This window comes from Bos javanicus, chromosome 6, assembly GCF_032452875.1.
Source record: "Bos javanicus breed banteng chromosome 6, ARS-OSU_banteng_1.0, whole genome shotgun sequence".
NCBI lineage: Eukaryota > Metazoa > Chordata > Mammalia > Artiodactyla > Bovidae > Bos > Bos javanicus.
The window spans coordinates 40,377,426-40,395,031 of record NC_083873.1 but is presented as its reverse complement, the minus strand read 5'-3'; the positions used below and the strand labels follow the sequence as shown (position 1 = coordinate 40,395,031).

Sequence of the window (17,606 nt, the reverse complement as noted above, 5' to 3'; positions counted from 1 at the left end):
TCTAGTTAAGGCTATGGTTTTTCCAGTGGTCATGTATGGATGTGAGAGTTGGACTGTGAAGAAGGCTGAGTGCCAAAGAATTGATGCTTTTGAACTGTGGTGTGGGAGAAGACTCTTGAGAGTCCCTTGGACTGCAAGGATATCCAACCAGTCCATTCTGAAGGAGATCAGCCCTGGGATTTCTTTGGAAAGACTGATGCTAAAGCTGAAACTCCAATACTTTGGCCACCTCATGCAAAGAGTTGACTCATTGGAAAAGACTCTGATGCTGCGAGGGATTGGGGGCAGGAAGAAAAGCGGACGACAGAGGATGAGATGGCTGGATGGCATCACTAACTCAATGGACATGAGTTTGAGTGAACTCCTGGAGTTGGTGATGGACAGGAAGGCCTGGCGTGCTGCAATTCATGGGGTCGCAAAGAGTCGGGCACAACTGAGCGACTGAACTGAACTGAACTGAAAACTCATATGCTGAAGCCTTGCATGTGTGCTCACTCAGCTGTGTCTGACTCTTTGTGACCCCAAGGACTATGGTCTGCCAGGATCCTCTGTCCATGGGATTTTCCAGGCAGGAATACTAGAGTGGGTTGCTATTCCCTCTTCCAGAGGATCTTCCCGATCCAGAGGTAAAACCCACGTCTCCTGTATTGGCAGGCGGATTCTTTATCACTGAGCCATCTGGGAAGCTCCAGTCCCTGATGGGACTGCACTTGGAGATGGGGCCTTTAGGGAGCTAGTTAAGGTGAAATGGTGATTCAGATGGTAAAGTAGATTCCCTGGTTTCTCATATGGTAAGGCATGTGCCTGCATTGTGGGAGACCCAAGTTCAATCCCCGGGTCAGGAAGATCCCCTGGAAAAGGAAATGGCAATCCACTCCAGTACTCTTGCCTGAAAAATCCCATGGACGAAGGAGCCTGGTAGGCTATAGTCCATGGGGTCGCAAAGAATCAGACAAGACTGAGCGACCTCACAAAGATGAAATGAGATCCTAAGGGTGGAGCCCTGATCTGACTGGACTGGTGTCCTTAGAAGAAAGGACACCAGAGTTCTCTTGTCCCACACACAGAGGAAAAGCCATAGAAGGACACAGAGAGAACGTGGCCATCTACGAGCCAAGGAAGGAGTTCTCTCCAGAAACCAATCATCTTAGCACCTTGATTTTGGAATTCTAGCCTCCAGAAGAATAAGAAAACACATTTCTCCTGTTTAAGTCATTCAGTCTGTGGTATCTTGTTATGGCAGCCCAAGGCTGACCAAAGTAAGCAGAGTTACAGGCAGACCTCACGCCTCCCCTTGAAGCTCCTTGTACAAGCCCCTGTGTCTTTGTCTTTTGAAGTAAAATGCTAATTCGAGAGTTGATGATTGCGAAATATCAAGATGTGGAAACAAAGAATAGCCTAAAGAACTGTTAGGCTAGGGAAATGGTAATAATTTAGACCATAATTCTGCCACATAGCAGTTTCACTGAACTCCCAGTTTCCTGAAAGATACAGATAAAGGCCTGATACACATTCCTAAGCTGTTTTTTTTTAACAGGAAGTAAACTCCCTTCAGGTAAAAACTACTGACCCTAGAACGGATTGAAACCAGAAAATTGATGATGCTTGAAACTTAACCTTGATGCCAACCAGTCCACGAACTGTCCACAAGCTGATCACGCCCTACCTCCTTGAACACTATAAAACTCCTCATTACCCACTCCAAGGTGGGTCACACGGTCTTGATGGCATTAGTCCTCTGTGGCCCCCTTAGCCTGGCAAAGCAATAAAAACTACTCTTTTCTACTTCACGAATCTCTCTCTACACCTTTCTATTTGGCACTGGTGAACAGAGACTGAGTTTTGGCAAACACCCCCCATTGCCCACCCTGACGCACACTGCCCCCTTGAGGAGAAGGCTCTAGTAACATCAGTGGCTCAGCCACCATCTAAGAAGGCAGGCTTCTGGCTGCTGCAGGACTTAGTTTTGCCAAGTTACCCGAGACAGCTTGGGAGAGGGGAATGGGGGCAGGAGTAGATGTAGCCACCTGTAGTATAACTTCTCTGCCCTCCTTTTACACACTCCCAGTATCTCCTCCATAAAAAGACCAAAAGGATATTTGCATTACATTTTTCACTTTGTTGGGACCCCGAGTTAGCCCATGAGAGGAGCCAGCAGGTTGCAGGCTGGTTGTGCTGGGTGGTTTGTCTCAGGCCATGTGTGCCTTTCACGGACAGGTGCTTTTTTGAGTGGGATGTTAATTGGGATGCTATCGAACGCTGGGGAAATGTCCTATCCCTCGCGTCTGATTAAGGTCAGGCATGAACTCCCTTGGGTCTCAGTTCCCCTGGGCGTGGCTCTTGGTGCCTCCAAGGGATAGGGTAGGCATTTAGGGGAGACATGGAGTTTGGTCTCTTTCCACTGCAATTCCCAAGGGCTGCTTCTTGCTTACAATTTCCTTCGTGCCTTCCAAAGGTTTCAGTTTTGTTGGTGTTTCTTCCAATGCTTAGTCCACCACTTACGGCAAACATATTTATATTCTTTAAAGGTTATAAAAGCTACATAAACACACTGAATGAAGACTCAAGTAACTCAAGGTGTTGTCCTTTTCTATTCAAGCCACATTTTCCTGGGCCAACAACCTTTTAGAAACATATAAGATTTCTTTTCCTAGCTTCCCTATCCCTGAGTAAGCTGACATACTCTTCACATGTTTTCTTTGAAATAGATACTAAAAGAGACACCAGCAGCCACTTTCTTTTTTTTTCTTCACTAAGACCTTGAAAGGGCAGATGAAGGTAGTCTCAATCTAGGCTTATTCCACAGATTTGGAATTGGCTCTGAAGCTGGTGACCTTGGGCCAAGACATAGTATTAGATGGAGGAATTTGAATGAAAGGAAAGAGAATGATCATTTTGAGAAAGCACAGGGAGCCAGATCTGTACAAGCACTGGAACCAAGATGATCTTTTTTGCTGAGGATTCAATAGCCAGGAGAGACTCTATTGATCATTTGTAAGCAACATATTGAAGCCAGAGGTACTGGAGTCAGGAACTGTTTGCCTCTAAAAAATGTATTTGCGTGTGTGTGTGAGAGAGACTGAGAGGAAGAGAGAGACAGAGAGATGGGGAGGGGGGTGAGGAAGAGCAGGAGCTACTCCTCCCAGGAATATAAAGAACTGTGAATGACAGCTCTGTGGTAGAAAAATCACAATGCAAATGAGAATACTTACAAAGTCTTGAGGCTTTCCAAGCCCTTGAACATCTTATGCTGAACATTTTCCAAACGATTACTCGTGAGAAGTATTTCATTCACACCAGATGCTCCTTCAAACGCTCCCTCTTCAATGTCTGTGATCTTATTGTTGCTAAAGTTTCTAAGTAAAAATGATTGAAACAAATATTTGAAACAATTTCTAACAACAAGGGCACTAAGCAATGCCTCTGATCATTTTCTTTTACTGAACAAGCATCTTCCACAAAACCTCTAAGCTCTTCACTGCCTGGCATTCCCAAGGCTCTGAAAAGTCACCACTTTCTGATTCCATCAAGACAAAGTGATAATCATACAAGCGGGAAACATCTATGCTGAATGGTGCCAGCCCAATCACGGACCCACCAGGGCCCCCAGAAATTTAAAAACCTTGATGTCAGGTACTGCATTGTGTAAACTTTCACGTTTGCCGCCACACTTAATAAGAAACTTTTTTTCAAAGAAGTGCCCCCAATTTAAACGGTTTAATGAATTCATTACTCAAAGAAGGCAGCTGAGTAAAGAAGGAAAAACTAGAATATGTTGGGGTTAGACAACATCAGAAATGTATTTGAATATGCGATTGTGCCCATAACCTCTCATGTAATAATGGGTCAGAACCACCAAATTAACTGCCCATATTCTGTACGATACAAAACACTAATGCTTGCCCAAAGGGCAAGAACATCCAGTTGAGGTAGGTAACACCTTCCTAGAGATTTTTTCTTTCTCAAGGCTCACTCCAAGACCAGTGATGCCCACAAAATAAGGATCATTTTTAGGTATCATTTTATTCCTTTCAGAGCACTTCACATAGCAGCCTCTGAATAAATATGTGTTGAATTGAAAAGCATTTTACAGCTAAAAAGAAAAAGCAGTCAGCATCAGTGAAAAAGGAGGACGTTTAAGACTTTAGAAACTCTTTGGGAGGCAGTGTATTATGCAGGCCAAGTGCACAGGAAGTGCATTCAGTCTGCTCTGCCATTTCCACTCTCTGCCTGTGGATCAGTCACAATATGACAGCACAGATACCACGAAAGTGTGCTTCTCTGCTCCTCCTGATGTTTCCTGTTATGTTGACAGTGCTCCATGGCCCTACACTCTTGGCCTCTGTCCTATCCCTCCTTCCATCATCCTCAAGGGGGCTGGATTACTGTCTGAGTGTTGTGGAAACTGCTGACCTTAGAAACTTATTTTAAAATATGAGTTGCAGACATGTAGTAACACACGTGAGCTATCAAGCCAGATTACCAATCATTAATTTTGACTATCTTCTAATGAAAGCTTAATGAAGCAAAAAGTCAAACAGTCGACATGAATGTGCTGAAAGAGAAATAACAGCACGGTTTGGGGAATGGTGAAGGAAGTTACAACACGTTACTGAACTCATCTCTAGTGCACTTAGACTGGGGGACTCCTGCTGTGACCATGTAACAGACCAGCTGTCAGCGTTAAAGACATGAGGGTTCTGCTACAGAAAACCTGGTCGCCATCGCTGACATACACAGAAAAGAGCAAATTACTTAGGTTTCTCTCAGTGTTTACCCTATATTCATATCACAAGTGGTCACCGTATGGACATATCTTTGAATCTTTAATTTTCCCTATTTCCTAAGAAATCGAAATAAAACTACAAAGGTATAAGAGAACACAACACTATAGGAATTTTTAAAGATGGCTAATATATGGCTTACATTTTACGTAACTGAGGAAGTTTCTTGAAGATCCCGGTAGCTTCCAACACTGTAAATTCATTATTGTTGAGGCGCCTAGGGAAAGCAGAAACAGAAGAGTTTCATTCCCAAAAGTCAGGAAGAGATTAAATTTTATTTCTCGTACAGAATTATAACATTACTTAATGATTATCCAAAAGAAAAATACAAGACATGTATCAGAAAATTTGTGGGAAGGACAGATATTTTTCAATTTATCCCATATTGTAAGGATCAAAATAAAACATATTAAGAAGCATATAGTAAAGAAAACCAATAATCAAAATTCAAAACCAACTCATCATTCAATAATCTGTAGATTGTTTTTTCCTCTTTTTTTCCACTCTTACCGCTGCTTCCAAAAGCATTTTAGACCTTTTTTTTTTCTAGTCACTTGCTCCATAAATGTTTTTATTAACCACTTTACTGATATACAATTTCCAGACCATACAGTGTACCCTTTTAAAGTGTACAATTCAGTGGTTTTAAAAATATTCACAAACTTGTGCAACCATCTTTGCGTTCCAACTCCAGAACATATTCATCACCCAAAAAAGAACCCCCCTGCCTGTCAGTAGTCACTCTCAATTTCCTGCCCTCCGCTATCTCAATCCTTAGCAACCAGTAATTTATTTTCTGTCTCTACAGATTTTCCTATTCTGAAGATTTCTTATTAATAGAATCATACAAAATGTGGATTTTTGGCCTGGCTTTTTTCACTTTGCTTAATTTTTATAAGGTCTTTCCACGTTTAGCATAGATTGGTACTTCATTCCATTTTATGGCCGAATTATATTCCGTTGTGTGGATATGCCACATGTGTTTATCCATTCATCAGCTGATGGATATCTGAGTTGCATCCACTTGGATGATTATAAATAATCTGCTAGGAACACTGATGTACAAGATTTTGTGTAGATGTATGATTTCAATTTTCAGCTATATACATAGGTGTGAAACCACTGTGTCAGATGGTAAAGCCATTTAACCATGTTAGCCACCTCAGGAAAAGCCAAACTGTTTTTCAAAAGGGCTGGACCATTTTACATTTCCACCAGCAATGTATGGGGGGCCCAATTTCTCTTACCCATTACTGTCTTTTTTAAAAGCCATTCTTTTTTAAAAGCCAGTGGATGTGAAGTGCTACCTCATTGGGGTTTTCATTTGTATTTTCACATGCCTAGCGATCCTGAGTGCTTTATCATGTGCTTATCAGTCATTTAGATATCTTCTTTGGAGAAATGTCCATACAAATTATTTGATCACTTTTTAATCTGGTAAGGTACTTTTTTGAGTGGGGTGGAGGGAGGGAAGAGCAGCCACACACATGTCTTGCGGGATCTTAAATCCTCGGCTGGGGATTGCACCCATGCCCTCTGCAGTGGAAGCTCTACGTCTTAACCAATGGACTGACAGAGCAGTCTCAGGTAAAGTAGATTTTAATCACTGTGTTTCAAGAGCTCTTTATGTATTCTGGATATGAGTTCCTTACAGATATATATTTTGCAAATATTTTCTTCCCAGGACTAATTTTTAAAAATCGTAATTTCTTAATTAGTTACCATCATTAGTTACCATCAATGCCATCATTCTCAGCAAACACAATCTTTGCTGAAAGATAAACTAGGTACTAGTTTCTAAATGCATGAGTGACAGGTGAACTTATTTTAAGTATTATCATGCTGAAAGATAGAATTAGAATTCTTTGCAGAGTTACTGAACATAAATATAACTCCGTACATGACAGTAAACACAGAGTTTGGAGATTTTATTGCATGGTGTCCACACAATTCTAAAGTTCTGGACCTATGAAATAGCTTCATGTACTAATAGAAATTAAAAAAAAAATCCTTATAACCACTAGGTAGTTAGCTGCTATCATCTTTTTGAAAGCATTGTATAATTTTTAAATATGTAAATTGATTAAAATTCATTAAGTAACAGGCATCAGCATAGGTACTGTGAGAGATAAACTATAAAACAATCCCTGCCATCAAGGGGCTATAATCTAGTTGAACATGAAAGAATTATACAGGCACAAAAAGACAACCAACTTTGCAAAGCAGTTAATGACAAATACCAGATGGTGCTAGACATAAACACTACTAAGATGTTCTAAAAGTGATGAGGTTTCATTAGGTTTTTATTTTTTTAGAAACCCTAACATTAAATGTCATACTTTTATAACTAAGTCAGTAAAGGCCAACACAGATGGACACAGAATCTATAAATAATTCAACAAATATATTTTAGAACCTAGTATGTGCTAAGCCCTATGTTAGTATTATAAATATAGATCTGCTCACACTTTATCATTTTCAGTTTTTCCTGCTATGTTATCCACTGTTTAGAAAAAGAAAACTATCCTTTGTGTTTTATACTTGACAATTACTGAATCCTTCAACTTATGAGTCAGTGAATTATTATAGTATAGCTGATAAAAAAGGACTCTGATTGAATTCACAATGAACAAAGATTCAAAATGTTGACTCCAAACTATTTCATTTGGTTGCTGAAAAGACTAAATACATTAAAAATCAATTAAATGCTTAGAAATGGGTTTGGACACAGTGAAAGGGTTAGTCGCTCAGCTGTGTCTGACTCTTTGTGACCCCATGGACTGTAGCTCTCCAGGCTTCTCTGTCCCTGGGATTTTCCAGGCAAGAATACTGGAGAGTCTTCTCTCTCTAGGATTGTCTTCTCCAGGGGATCTTCCCGACCCAGGGATTGAACCCAGGTCTCCTGCATTGCAGGCAGATTCTTTACCACCTGAGTTACCAGGAAAGCCCTTGGACATAATTCATACGCAAGAAAGTGAAAGTCACTAAGTCGTGTCTGACTCTTTGCCACCCCATGGACTATATAGTCCATGGAATTATCCAGGCCAGAATACTGGAGTGGGTAATCTTTCCCTTCTCCATGGGATCTTCCAAACCCAGGGATCGAACCCAAGTCTCCTGCACTACAGGTGGATTCTTTACCAGCTGAGCCACAAGGGAAGCCCAAGAATACTGGAGTGGGTAGCCTATCCCTTCTCCAGGGGATCATTCCCATCCAGGAATTGAACCAGGGTCTCCTGCATTGCAGGTATAATTCTTTACCAAGTGAGCTATCAGGGAAAGTGAAAGTGAAAGTCGCTCAATTGTGTCTGACTCTTTGCCAACCCTTGGACTATACAGTCCATGGAATTCTCTAGGCCAGAATACTGGAATGGGTAGCCTTTCCCTTCTCCAGGGGATCTTCCCAACCCAGGGATCAAACCCAGATCTCCCGCACTGCAGGCAGATTCTTTACCAGCTGAGCTATAAGAGGAGCCCAAGAATACTGGAGTGGGTAGCATACTCCTTCTCCAGCAGATCTTCCTGACCCAGGAATCACACCGGTGTCTCCAGCATTGCAGGTGGATTATTTACCAACTCATCTATCAGGGAAGCCCCCAAGTAATAAGTATCAAATGGATGTACTGTTATTAGCATTATCAAGTACTAACTGAATTTTTGAGTTATTTTCTGTAGTTGTACCTTGGACCAGAAAGAGGAAGGAAGAAAGCCTCTAATACTTACATTTGTACAAAATAGAGTTATGCCAATGTGTGTCAATTAAAATTAACATAATTATTGAGATGAAAGGGCAAGAAAAGAATCCCAATGTTTTGATGCTCTCGTTCCCTCCTTCTGAAACTGGATTTTTCTGGGAGATGAACTTACAGCTCTGCAGTGTACTGGGGAATGTGATCTGGGATTTTGGTGAGTTTTTGATTGGAGCAGTCTACTGTGGTCCCTTCGCAGCGGCACTTTTCAGGGCAAGCCAAATCGGCAAAGCAGTCCCCACTTAATTTTGATCGATAATCTTCTGTACCTATTGAGGATTCAAGCCAAAAAAGAAGATACTGAGTCTGAAAGTTAGAATATTTGTTAATTTGTAGGAAGAAAAAAGTAAGGTAACTATAGATTATGCAGCAGGGAGACAACTTGGGGGCTTTTGGTCAATGGATGTCAGGAAAGGGTTAAAACAAGGGCTTGGAATTTGCTGGAAAAAAGAGTAACCGGATTCACAGGACAGGAAAACATTAACAGAGTTGAGCTTTTCACAGCTGTACTTTCTGCTGATCCAGTTGTGAGCCATTCTAGCCTATTTGACAGCTAATCACACAATGGCTACTAATCGTGAAAAAGTTTATTTTTTTCTCTGAGTCAAGAATTGAAAATGTATCCAGTAATAAACATATGCCTATATATCATTTTCAATCAGGGCTTTCAAGGCAAATAGATGGACTCAGGTTTTTTAATTTTCTATGGTCTTTTATTATTCTCTCCCTCTCACATAATCTTCAGAAATGCTTAAAAAGCCCTCTTTTGTTCATTTTGATTTTATAAAAAGAGACAAGTAAATCCTGATTTAAGCCTCAGCAGCTTGTCATGCTGTAGAAAGCTGCGTGACGTTCCATGGTGCTTGACGGAACCATGTTTTACTCATACCTGGCAACCACATGGTTAGATCAAGCACAACAGAAAATCTCGCTACATAACCACTACACCATCCACTAGGCCAAGGGGAAGACCAAGAGGAAAGATGAAGGGAAGCAGGAGAGAAGCTACAGACGGTCTGGAAACGTAATACTGTTTACATGACATGCATTCTTCCCGTAAGAATGTTTATGACCATAGTAAGAGTATTACTACCGAAGAGTTCCTGGAAACACAAAGAAGGGGCTATACTGAAAGGTGCCTCCAGCGTTCCTCAGAACTGCAGAATTGAAACAACAGCTTTTTCGGGAACAACATCCAGGGAGAAGTTGAAGGTGCGCTACAAGGACAACAGAGAGGCCCAACAGATCTGTGGTGTCTTCTTGAAAAAATAAAAACAAATAAGAAGGCGCAGAAGAGTGAGACTAAAAGAAGATACATCAGGATTGAAAAGGGAGGATATTATGTTTCAGATCAGACACTTTTACTTACAGCCCAAATGGTGAATTCCTGAAAAAGTAAAGATCACCCAGAAGGAAAGAAAGACAGAGCAAACCCAAGTAAGATTCACACAGTATATATATAACTCACTAAGGTCTCGTCCTTCCTCCCTGACTGTGGCAATTATTGGGGAATGGCTCGGTTTGACAGGAACCGTCATGCTTTGTAAACTTTCATAATCATTTTGTGAAGCACAGGGGTCTTACAGGAAAAGCAATGGCATACAAGATGCATAGCACAAATTAAGTTCTTGTCAAGTCCTTTAAAAGATGAACTCTTCACAAGATAAATTTTGTTCTGAGTGATCACTGTACTATCTAGACGCCATCCAGAATGGTGGTAGGCAAACAGACACGTGAAATGAAATAAAATGCAAATCATGAGATCAATCATCAAGGACTCCCACTGGAAAATTTGGACGAAACCTTAGGTTTTGTGGCTTACATGCTTTTTAATGACGTTTCCAACTCATAAATAATGTCACTGAATTAAATGGAATCAGGATCTCGGAAGAAGTTCGGAAAGTTGAATATAATAGTTTCATTACATTTGGCAATTAATGTCATGACATTTACGATATGACATGAGGATCTGTTGTATTGTGGTTTAAGCTTTCATTTTAAAAGTGAAATAGAGAAAATGCAAGGAATAAAGTGTAAATGACAGATACATGAGGTATTTTACGTTGAAAATAATCTGCATTCAATGCAATGACAATAATACTTATTTTATGACTACTCTCTCAGTAAGCTTAGATTTTAATTAATATCTGGGGGTGGGGTGGGGTGGAGAGGGAGCAGAGGCTCAAAGAATTCTTCTGAGTCCTGACTTCTAGAATTACGCTTTTAAATCATGTAAACTGAATAATCAGAAATTGACAAGTAAGCCATGATATCTGATATAGAGGTTTTTTTTTTTTTTTCCTTGCAAAACCTACTTGGCTGCTGTTAATCTTGTTAACAGCATCATCAACTCGATGCATCACTGATTCAATGGGTGGCATCACCCACTTGATGGACATGAGTTTGAGTTAGCTCCAGGAGGTGGTGATGGACAGGGAAGCCTGGTGTGCTGTTTTCCTGGGGTCACAAAGAGTTGGACATGACTGAGAGATTGAACTGAACTGAATCTTATTAACAAAATTTTGAAAACTACCTGATTTTTTTACTTGGTGAATTTGAAATACTAATTTCTAATTATGGACTACAGCCCACCAGGCTCCTCCATCCATGGGATTTTCTAGGCAAGAGTACTGGAGTGGGGTGCCATTGCCTTCTCCGAATTTCTAATTATGAAAAAGCATATTTAAATGTAAGAGATTGAATATTTTGATAATATTAACTTCTCTAATTTGGACATTTAAGTAATATCAATGTTTTATCCTATGGGGGTTCTGGTTTTCAATATAACTTTTTCTGGGTAATAGTTATCAGATGACTTTCTATTTAATAATTGGGTAAAAATAATAAATTTAAAGATTGCCAATGAAAGCCAATTGTTATTTCAACATGTTACTTCTTCTGGAGCCAGTGTAATATACAAAATATTACTGATCATTCAAGTCAAAATATGTGATAAAACAAAATCGGTTAAATGCATAAAATTATTCGTAATATAATTCAGCAATGGCAAGCAAGGCATATCTCCTTAAAATAGAGACCAAACCTAGAACTCTTAAGAGAAAAGATGTTTTTTTTTATACTAACAGCTTAGAAATATCTTTATTTATAACTATTAAAATATTTTATAGTCTAGAATATACCCAGGAGATTACAAATATAGCCAATGAGTTACTAACATGTATTTTTAAATAATAGTTTAAAACAAACAAGTCAAGAGGCATTTTACACAATTGGCAGGCAAGGAAGAAATAAGTAAATAAACATACTTCAAAGAGCTAGTTCTAGAATCATCAGCTTTGACAGTGTTAAGATTGCAGTGGTAAAATATTTCAATTATTTTTCTAAGAAACACTCCATTCAACTAAGTTATTCAAGGCACTGGGTGCTCATGATACTTTCAGGATGGATATCAATCCTGCTTTCATGGAGTTGTTATACTACGAGTCCAAAGATGCAAGAATTGAAGATCACAAAGTACAGCTGCACATAAACCAGTAGGAAGCTGATGCTTTGGTATAAAAAGCGAAGCAACAGCAAACCAAGTAAAGCAAAAAGTAAGGGATACTTTTTTAGTATAGAAAAATCTCTATAAAAGAGTAAATCTCATGATTGAAAACAGTTTTGTGTGTTTGTGACTGATTGCGTGTAGAACTAGTTCTTTGACACAGAAAGGTCTGTCTTTAAAACCAGCTCAAGAAGCTATATTTTAAAAACAGGTTGAAAGGTCAGATATACACATAAGGAGAGAAAATGATTTAAGTAGAAAGCCATAGGTTCAAACATTTTAGCTACTGTGAGAAATTTTAGATAATGTGCCAAAGTGAGAGAGAGAGAGAAAAAAAAAGTGGGAGTTTAATAATATGTATGTTTAACATCAGAAGCTGCATGCAAAGGTCAGGTTTTCAGGAAACAGTTACTAGTGATCTATGCAGAATCTAGCTACAGCGTATCCACTGGACTTTTGAAAGCATGCATATCAGAGTTTTAGAAGCTAGGTTTTATAAGTGAGAAAAAGGTGTCTGCAGTTAGTCCTACTACCGAGCAAAACCTACCTGGAATGAAATACTGTTCTTTAGCTAAATAAAAAAAAGAGAAAAAAAATAGAAGATGCACCTGAATGTCAGCAAGCAGAGATATGAGTTATATTAGATTAAGAATGGACTAAAGTTACTATAGATAATTAAGTGAAAAAAATGTATATTCACAGCAGTGGCTGAAGTATAACCATGAGTAGGAAATGCATCTAGAATCATGGACAATAAACGGCTTTATCTTGATATTAGCTTTTTAGTTATGAATTAACTGCCGAATGTGAAATAACGCCTGGAATAGTTGGGTAGTGTACTACCCGAAACATAAACAATGCATTTTATTTTGAGAAAATAGAAAGAATTATACCAAAGCAAATATAAAATTTCAATGAACTAAGTTTTCTCTTTAATATTAGTACAATGCACCTATATTTCACTTTTTATAAGTAAATGTAATATTCCCAAAGTGTTAAAAGATGGCCTTTCAGAAAAAAAAAAAAAAAATATCCTCACAGTCCTGGTCAAAATGTGAAAACGTAAAGGTAGAAACAAAACATTGTTTTCCTGTGAGAAGCAAGGAATCCAGAGTGTTCTTTTTCCCCCTACTTCTGAACCTGAGCAAATCAAGTAACTACGTCGCAGTTCACTTTCTCAGAGAAATAGAAAGACAATTAACTACTTCACCACTGCTCAATGGAAAACAATACAACAAACATGAGATTTAACAGGCACTGAGTTAGCTAGAAGGCCACTGTTAAATTCAAACCCTGGGATTACAGCCTGAAGTATCCAGGCATCTTTTTCCCTTTATTTCTTCTGCTGGATAGTGTGTTAAAAAGGTTACATGTAGGGATTCTATGTGAATGGTGTCTATTTTTCTTCATGGGCAGAAGAAAAAGAAATACAATTCTGTAATGTTTGGCAATTCAGTCGAAGGTCAGCTATCTCTACATCTCATTAACTACTGTTTTCAGTAACACAGGGGAAATGTCACACAAAGTAAGAAATTACCTGAACAACGGAATTTCTTGCTTTTGATCTGTCCAATTCTTTTGTTTGCCAGTCGCCGGGGACTGGTGCAGCGGGCACCACTGGTCTCGATTGGGTTGGTATGGAGATAATCCGCCAGCCACTTGAGATGGCAGTCACAAATAAAGGGGTTCTGGGCCAAATGCCTTTCAGAAACACATACAGAACACTTTTACACATGACTTGCAATGAACTCAACTCTCAAATCCAGAATGAAAACAACGGTCATCAAATTTGACCCTGACTCCATATACATACATGGTTTGAATGGCCCGGAGAGGTGAAAAGGTCCCCTTGGCGATGGTCTGAAGCTTGTTGTCATATAAGGAGAGAAGGTTCAGGTTGTGCAGATCCTGAAAAGCATCTACCCGGAGGCAGTTTATCTTGTTGGCATTCAGTAATCTGTTTGATCAAATAGTCATAGAATTAATTAAAGTGTAGTATCTCATTAACCCACCTTCAAGACTCTTGTTATTGAGAAAATCCAATCAAGAAATTCACTGCTTTTAACCTTGACACTAAGATTTAACTGTCATTATTCAGGTATCACAGGCTGAAGATTTGGGGTCATGGCAGATAAAGCAAGGGTCATATCTAATGATTGGATTGCCTAAATCTAGTGGTACTTACACATTTATCCAACAAAAAATTATCAAAGATATTCTCTGAAAGGTGCAGAAGTACAGCAATAGATAAAGGCGGGTGAGAACCAGCCTTTGCTATCAAAGGCTCTATAAAGTCCTCATAAACATTAGTCCTTGGAGCTGCTCTAAGAAAAAGAAGTCCAATCCATTCTCAGAACAGTAGCTGGAGTGGGACTTCTAAACATCGATCAGATCATGTCACTCCTCTCCCAAACAGTGCAGTAACTCCCAATTTGCTCTGAATAACTCAAGACCTGACAACAGCCCAAAATTCCCAATGGGATCTCTGATTCCCTTTTCTGAACTCTTGCTGTTTAGTCACTAAGTCATGTCCAACCCTTGGCAATCCCATGGACTGTAGCTCGCCAGGCTCCTCTGTCCATGGGATTCTCCAGGAAAGAATACTGGAGTGAGTTGCCATTTCCTCCTCCAGGGGACTTTCCCGACCCAGGGATCAAACTTACATCTCCTATGTCTCATGCACTGCAGATGAATTCTTTACCCATTGAGCCATCAGAGAAGCTCTATTCTGCAGTATAGATATCCAATTCACTTTGTTTAGCACAGTATCTCACAAACTTTTTTTCTCATATGCTGCTGCTAAGTCACTTCAGTTGTGTCTGACTCTGTGCAATCCCACAGACGGCCGCCCACCAGGCTCCCCCGTCCCCAGGATTCTCCAGGCAAGAATACTGGAGTGGGTTCCCATTACCTTCCCAATGCATGCATGCACGCTAAGTTGCTTCAGTCGTGTCTGACTCTGTGCGACCCTACAGACAGCAGCCCACCAGGCTCCTCTGTCCATAGGATTCTCTAGGCAAGAATACTGGAGTGGGTTGCCATTTCCTTCTCCATTTTCTCATATATCGTACCAATATTCAATATTAGTATTTTGTGGAGCCATGGTTTACAGATCTTGTGCAAACGTCATCCTTACAGGTTACATGTCACCTTGCCTTTTATTCATGCTTGCTTCACCTATGGGAATACACGGGTCCTGCTCTCCATCTGCCTCAACCATCTGGCCTATCAAGACCTCAGAGGACCTCACTTTCTCCAGAGCAAGAATTTTCCAGAATACAACTTTCACCCAATTAACATGCTCCTTCCTCTACTTGCCAGAGCAAGTTAGTCAGTGTTACCTAGTTTCGTCAGCTATTTTACATAGGCCCACATAGTTCGTCTGCAGAGAGTTTAGCCTTCTGGGGGCAGAAAATTTTTTGATATTTCTTATTCTCTCTCACCATTTAGTTCGGAGCTTTGATACTTAGGATTTTAACAAATACTTGGTAACTCAAAAATATGTGCTATATGGTTTGGGTGTGATGCCTTCCTTTTTAACACACTGAATACTATTTCCCAATTTGCCCAACAGACCCTCTGTGATTAACACAGGGTATTTCAGTTTTACTTGCTTTTTTAAGATCTCAACTCTCTGCCTGTGCAAAGTCAGGACTTCCTCATAGTAGTTCTCCTTGCTGCACTTGTCTTTTTTTTTTTTTTAACTCACCTTTGCCTTTTCCCTGGTAGCTCAGATGGTTAAGAATCTGCCTAAATACAGGAGACCTGGGTTTGATCCCTGGGTTGGGAAGATCCTCTAGAGAAGGGAATGGCAACCCACTCTAGTATTCTTGCCTGGAAAATTCCATGGACAGAGGAGCCTGACGGGCTACAGTCCATGGAGTTACAAAGAGTCAGACACAACTGAGTGATTAACGCTTTCACTTTGCCTTTTTTTTTTTTTTTATGGACATACTATTCGGGTGTGTTTTCTTTCTTTTTTTGTCCACACCATGTGGCATGTAGTATCTTAGTTCCTGAACCAGGGATCAGAGTTTCTTATTTTTTTTTAATCTTCTTTTAGGAATTTCAGTTTTGGCCTTCTCTGTGGTCTACAGAATCCTTTCCTAAGACCTTAGAGACTGATTTGCGGTATGGACTGATTAATCCATGCCTCCTCACTCAGGGCCATGACAGATGGCATACAGCTAACTAAAAGAGGAGTCAGGCAGCAGAATGCTAAAGACAGGGAGAAAGCAGGGAGTCTGGAAGACAACTAAAGAAAGTGCTTCTCTGAGAATTTTGTACTTCCTTTACTCTCAGGTGGTCCAGAAATTGGGGGAGTAATACTGAACACTACTTTCTTTTATTCCTTCCATTTACCCACTTCTCGCAAATATCTCATCTGTTCAACAGATCTAAGAAGCTTAACTGAATCAAATTCTCAGCTAACCTTACAGAGTCAATTGTGCCTTGTTGGCCCAGGCAGGCTTAGTCTAGGGATATAATTTAAGGCACAGTGAGAAAGCTGGTTTTTTGAGTAAGATTTATCTACATAGAGATTCCAAGGCTTTATTATTAACCCATTTACTACATCAACTACCAATAAGTATGGGAGGAAAAGAAAAAAACGTGCAACTTTAAGTGTTGATACCACAGAGGGCAGTGGTAGCAAAAGAGATTAGAAGTAAATGGCAAAGAGAACAGTGCTAGGAAGAACTGAGAGAGAGGCAAATAAAAAATAGACAACACTTGGCTGTAGCACACAGCTATACCTAACTTCCTTGTAGGGGCTGTAAAATAATCTTACGCCCAAATAAAACCACTAGGTCACAAAAGTCAGTATTTAGCTTGACTGATTGGTTTGCTGGAAATTAATTTCTTGGGTTATATAGCATTAAGAAGAGAGAGATGGACAGAATTGACAGTACTGTATATAGTAAGGTTAAATATTGCTTTGTTAACGATTTGTTTCATGTGTGTGTGAGAGAGAGTATGAATTGGGCTGTGATATATAATATGCTTCTGCATAATAATAAACAGTTAAAAATGTGAATAATAGGATATAATGATAACCATACATTTATCAAGTAAAAAAAAAGATCCACATTTGGGAAGTTTGTGGGATTAGGAATACATTTTTACCAAGTAAATGGTACAAACCTAACACCAACAAATGCATACACTCAAAAGAGAAAATAGTATTCTAAACTTAGGAATTTTAAAGTAAGCTGGCTGTGAGCTAGGTGAGAGCAGAAATTGTAGCATATTCATCTTTTCTTCCATAGCAGATAGGTCAGTGTGTGCCCCAAAAGAGATATCCTATAATTGTCTGGGGATTTGAATAGATTTTGATGATCCAACACTAACAATCTTAGTATTAACATATTTTTTTTTTCAATCTCATTTTCATATGAGCATTCATTATGACATCTGGAGTCAATTCTTATTCTTATAAATTTGTATCATAAATACTTCTTTTGAGACAAATGAGTTGTAGCTATTCTCTAAGCAGAGTGGTCTTTACATATTAAAATCCAGGAAATTAACAGATGATTCTCTCACTAAAGATTACTTTGTTAACACTCT

General features: G+C 39.4%; 1 protein-coding gene across 2 annotated transcripts in view; it reads right to left on the bottom strand.

Moving 5' to 3' along the window:
- The window catches only part of SLIT2 (slit guidance ligand 2), a 406,260-nt gene that overhangs the window by 89,140 nt on the left and 299,514 nt on the right, over positions 1-17,606 (bottom strand). Inside the window, exons 13-18 of one of the 2 annotated variants that reach the window (XM_061419763.1) lie at positions 13,852-13,995; positions 13,576-13,739; positions 12,586-12,609; positions 8,652-8,802; positions 4,927-5,001; positions 3,213-3,356 (exon numbers count right to left, since the gene is read on the bottom strand). In XM_061419763.1, the coding sequence (XP_061275747.1) occupies positions 3,213-3,356; positions 4,927-5,001; positions 8,652-8,802; positions 12,586-12,609; positions 13,576-13,739; positions 13,852-13,995 (702 nt within the window). The remainder of the gene's footprint in view (positions 1-3,212; positions 3,357-4,926; positions 5,002-8,651; positions 8,803-12,585; positions 12,610-13,575; positions 13,740-13,851; positions 13,996-17,606) is intronic. The other variant, XM_061419764.1, reaches the window with a different exon arrangement.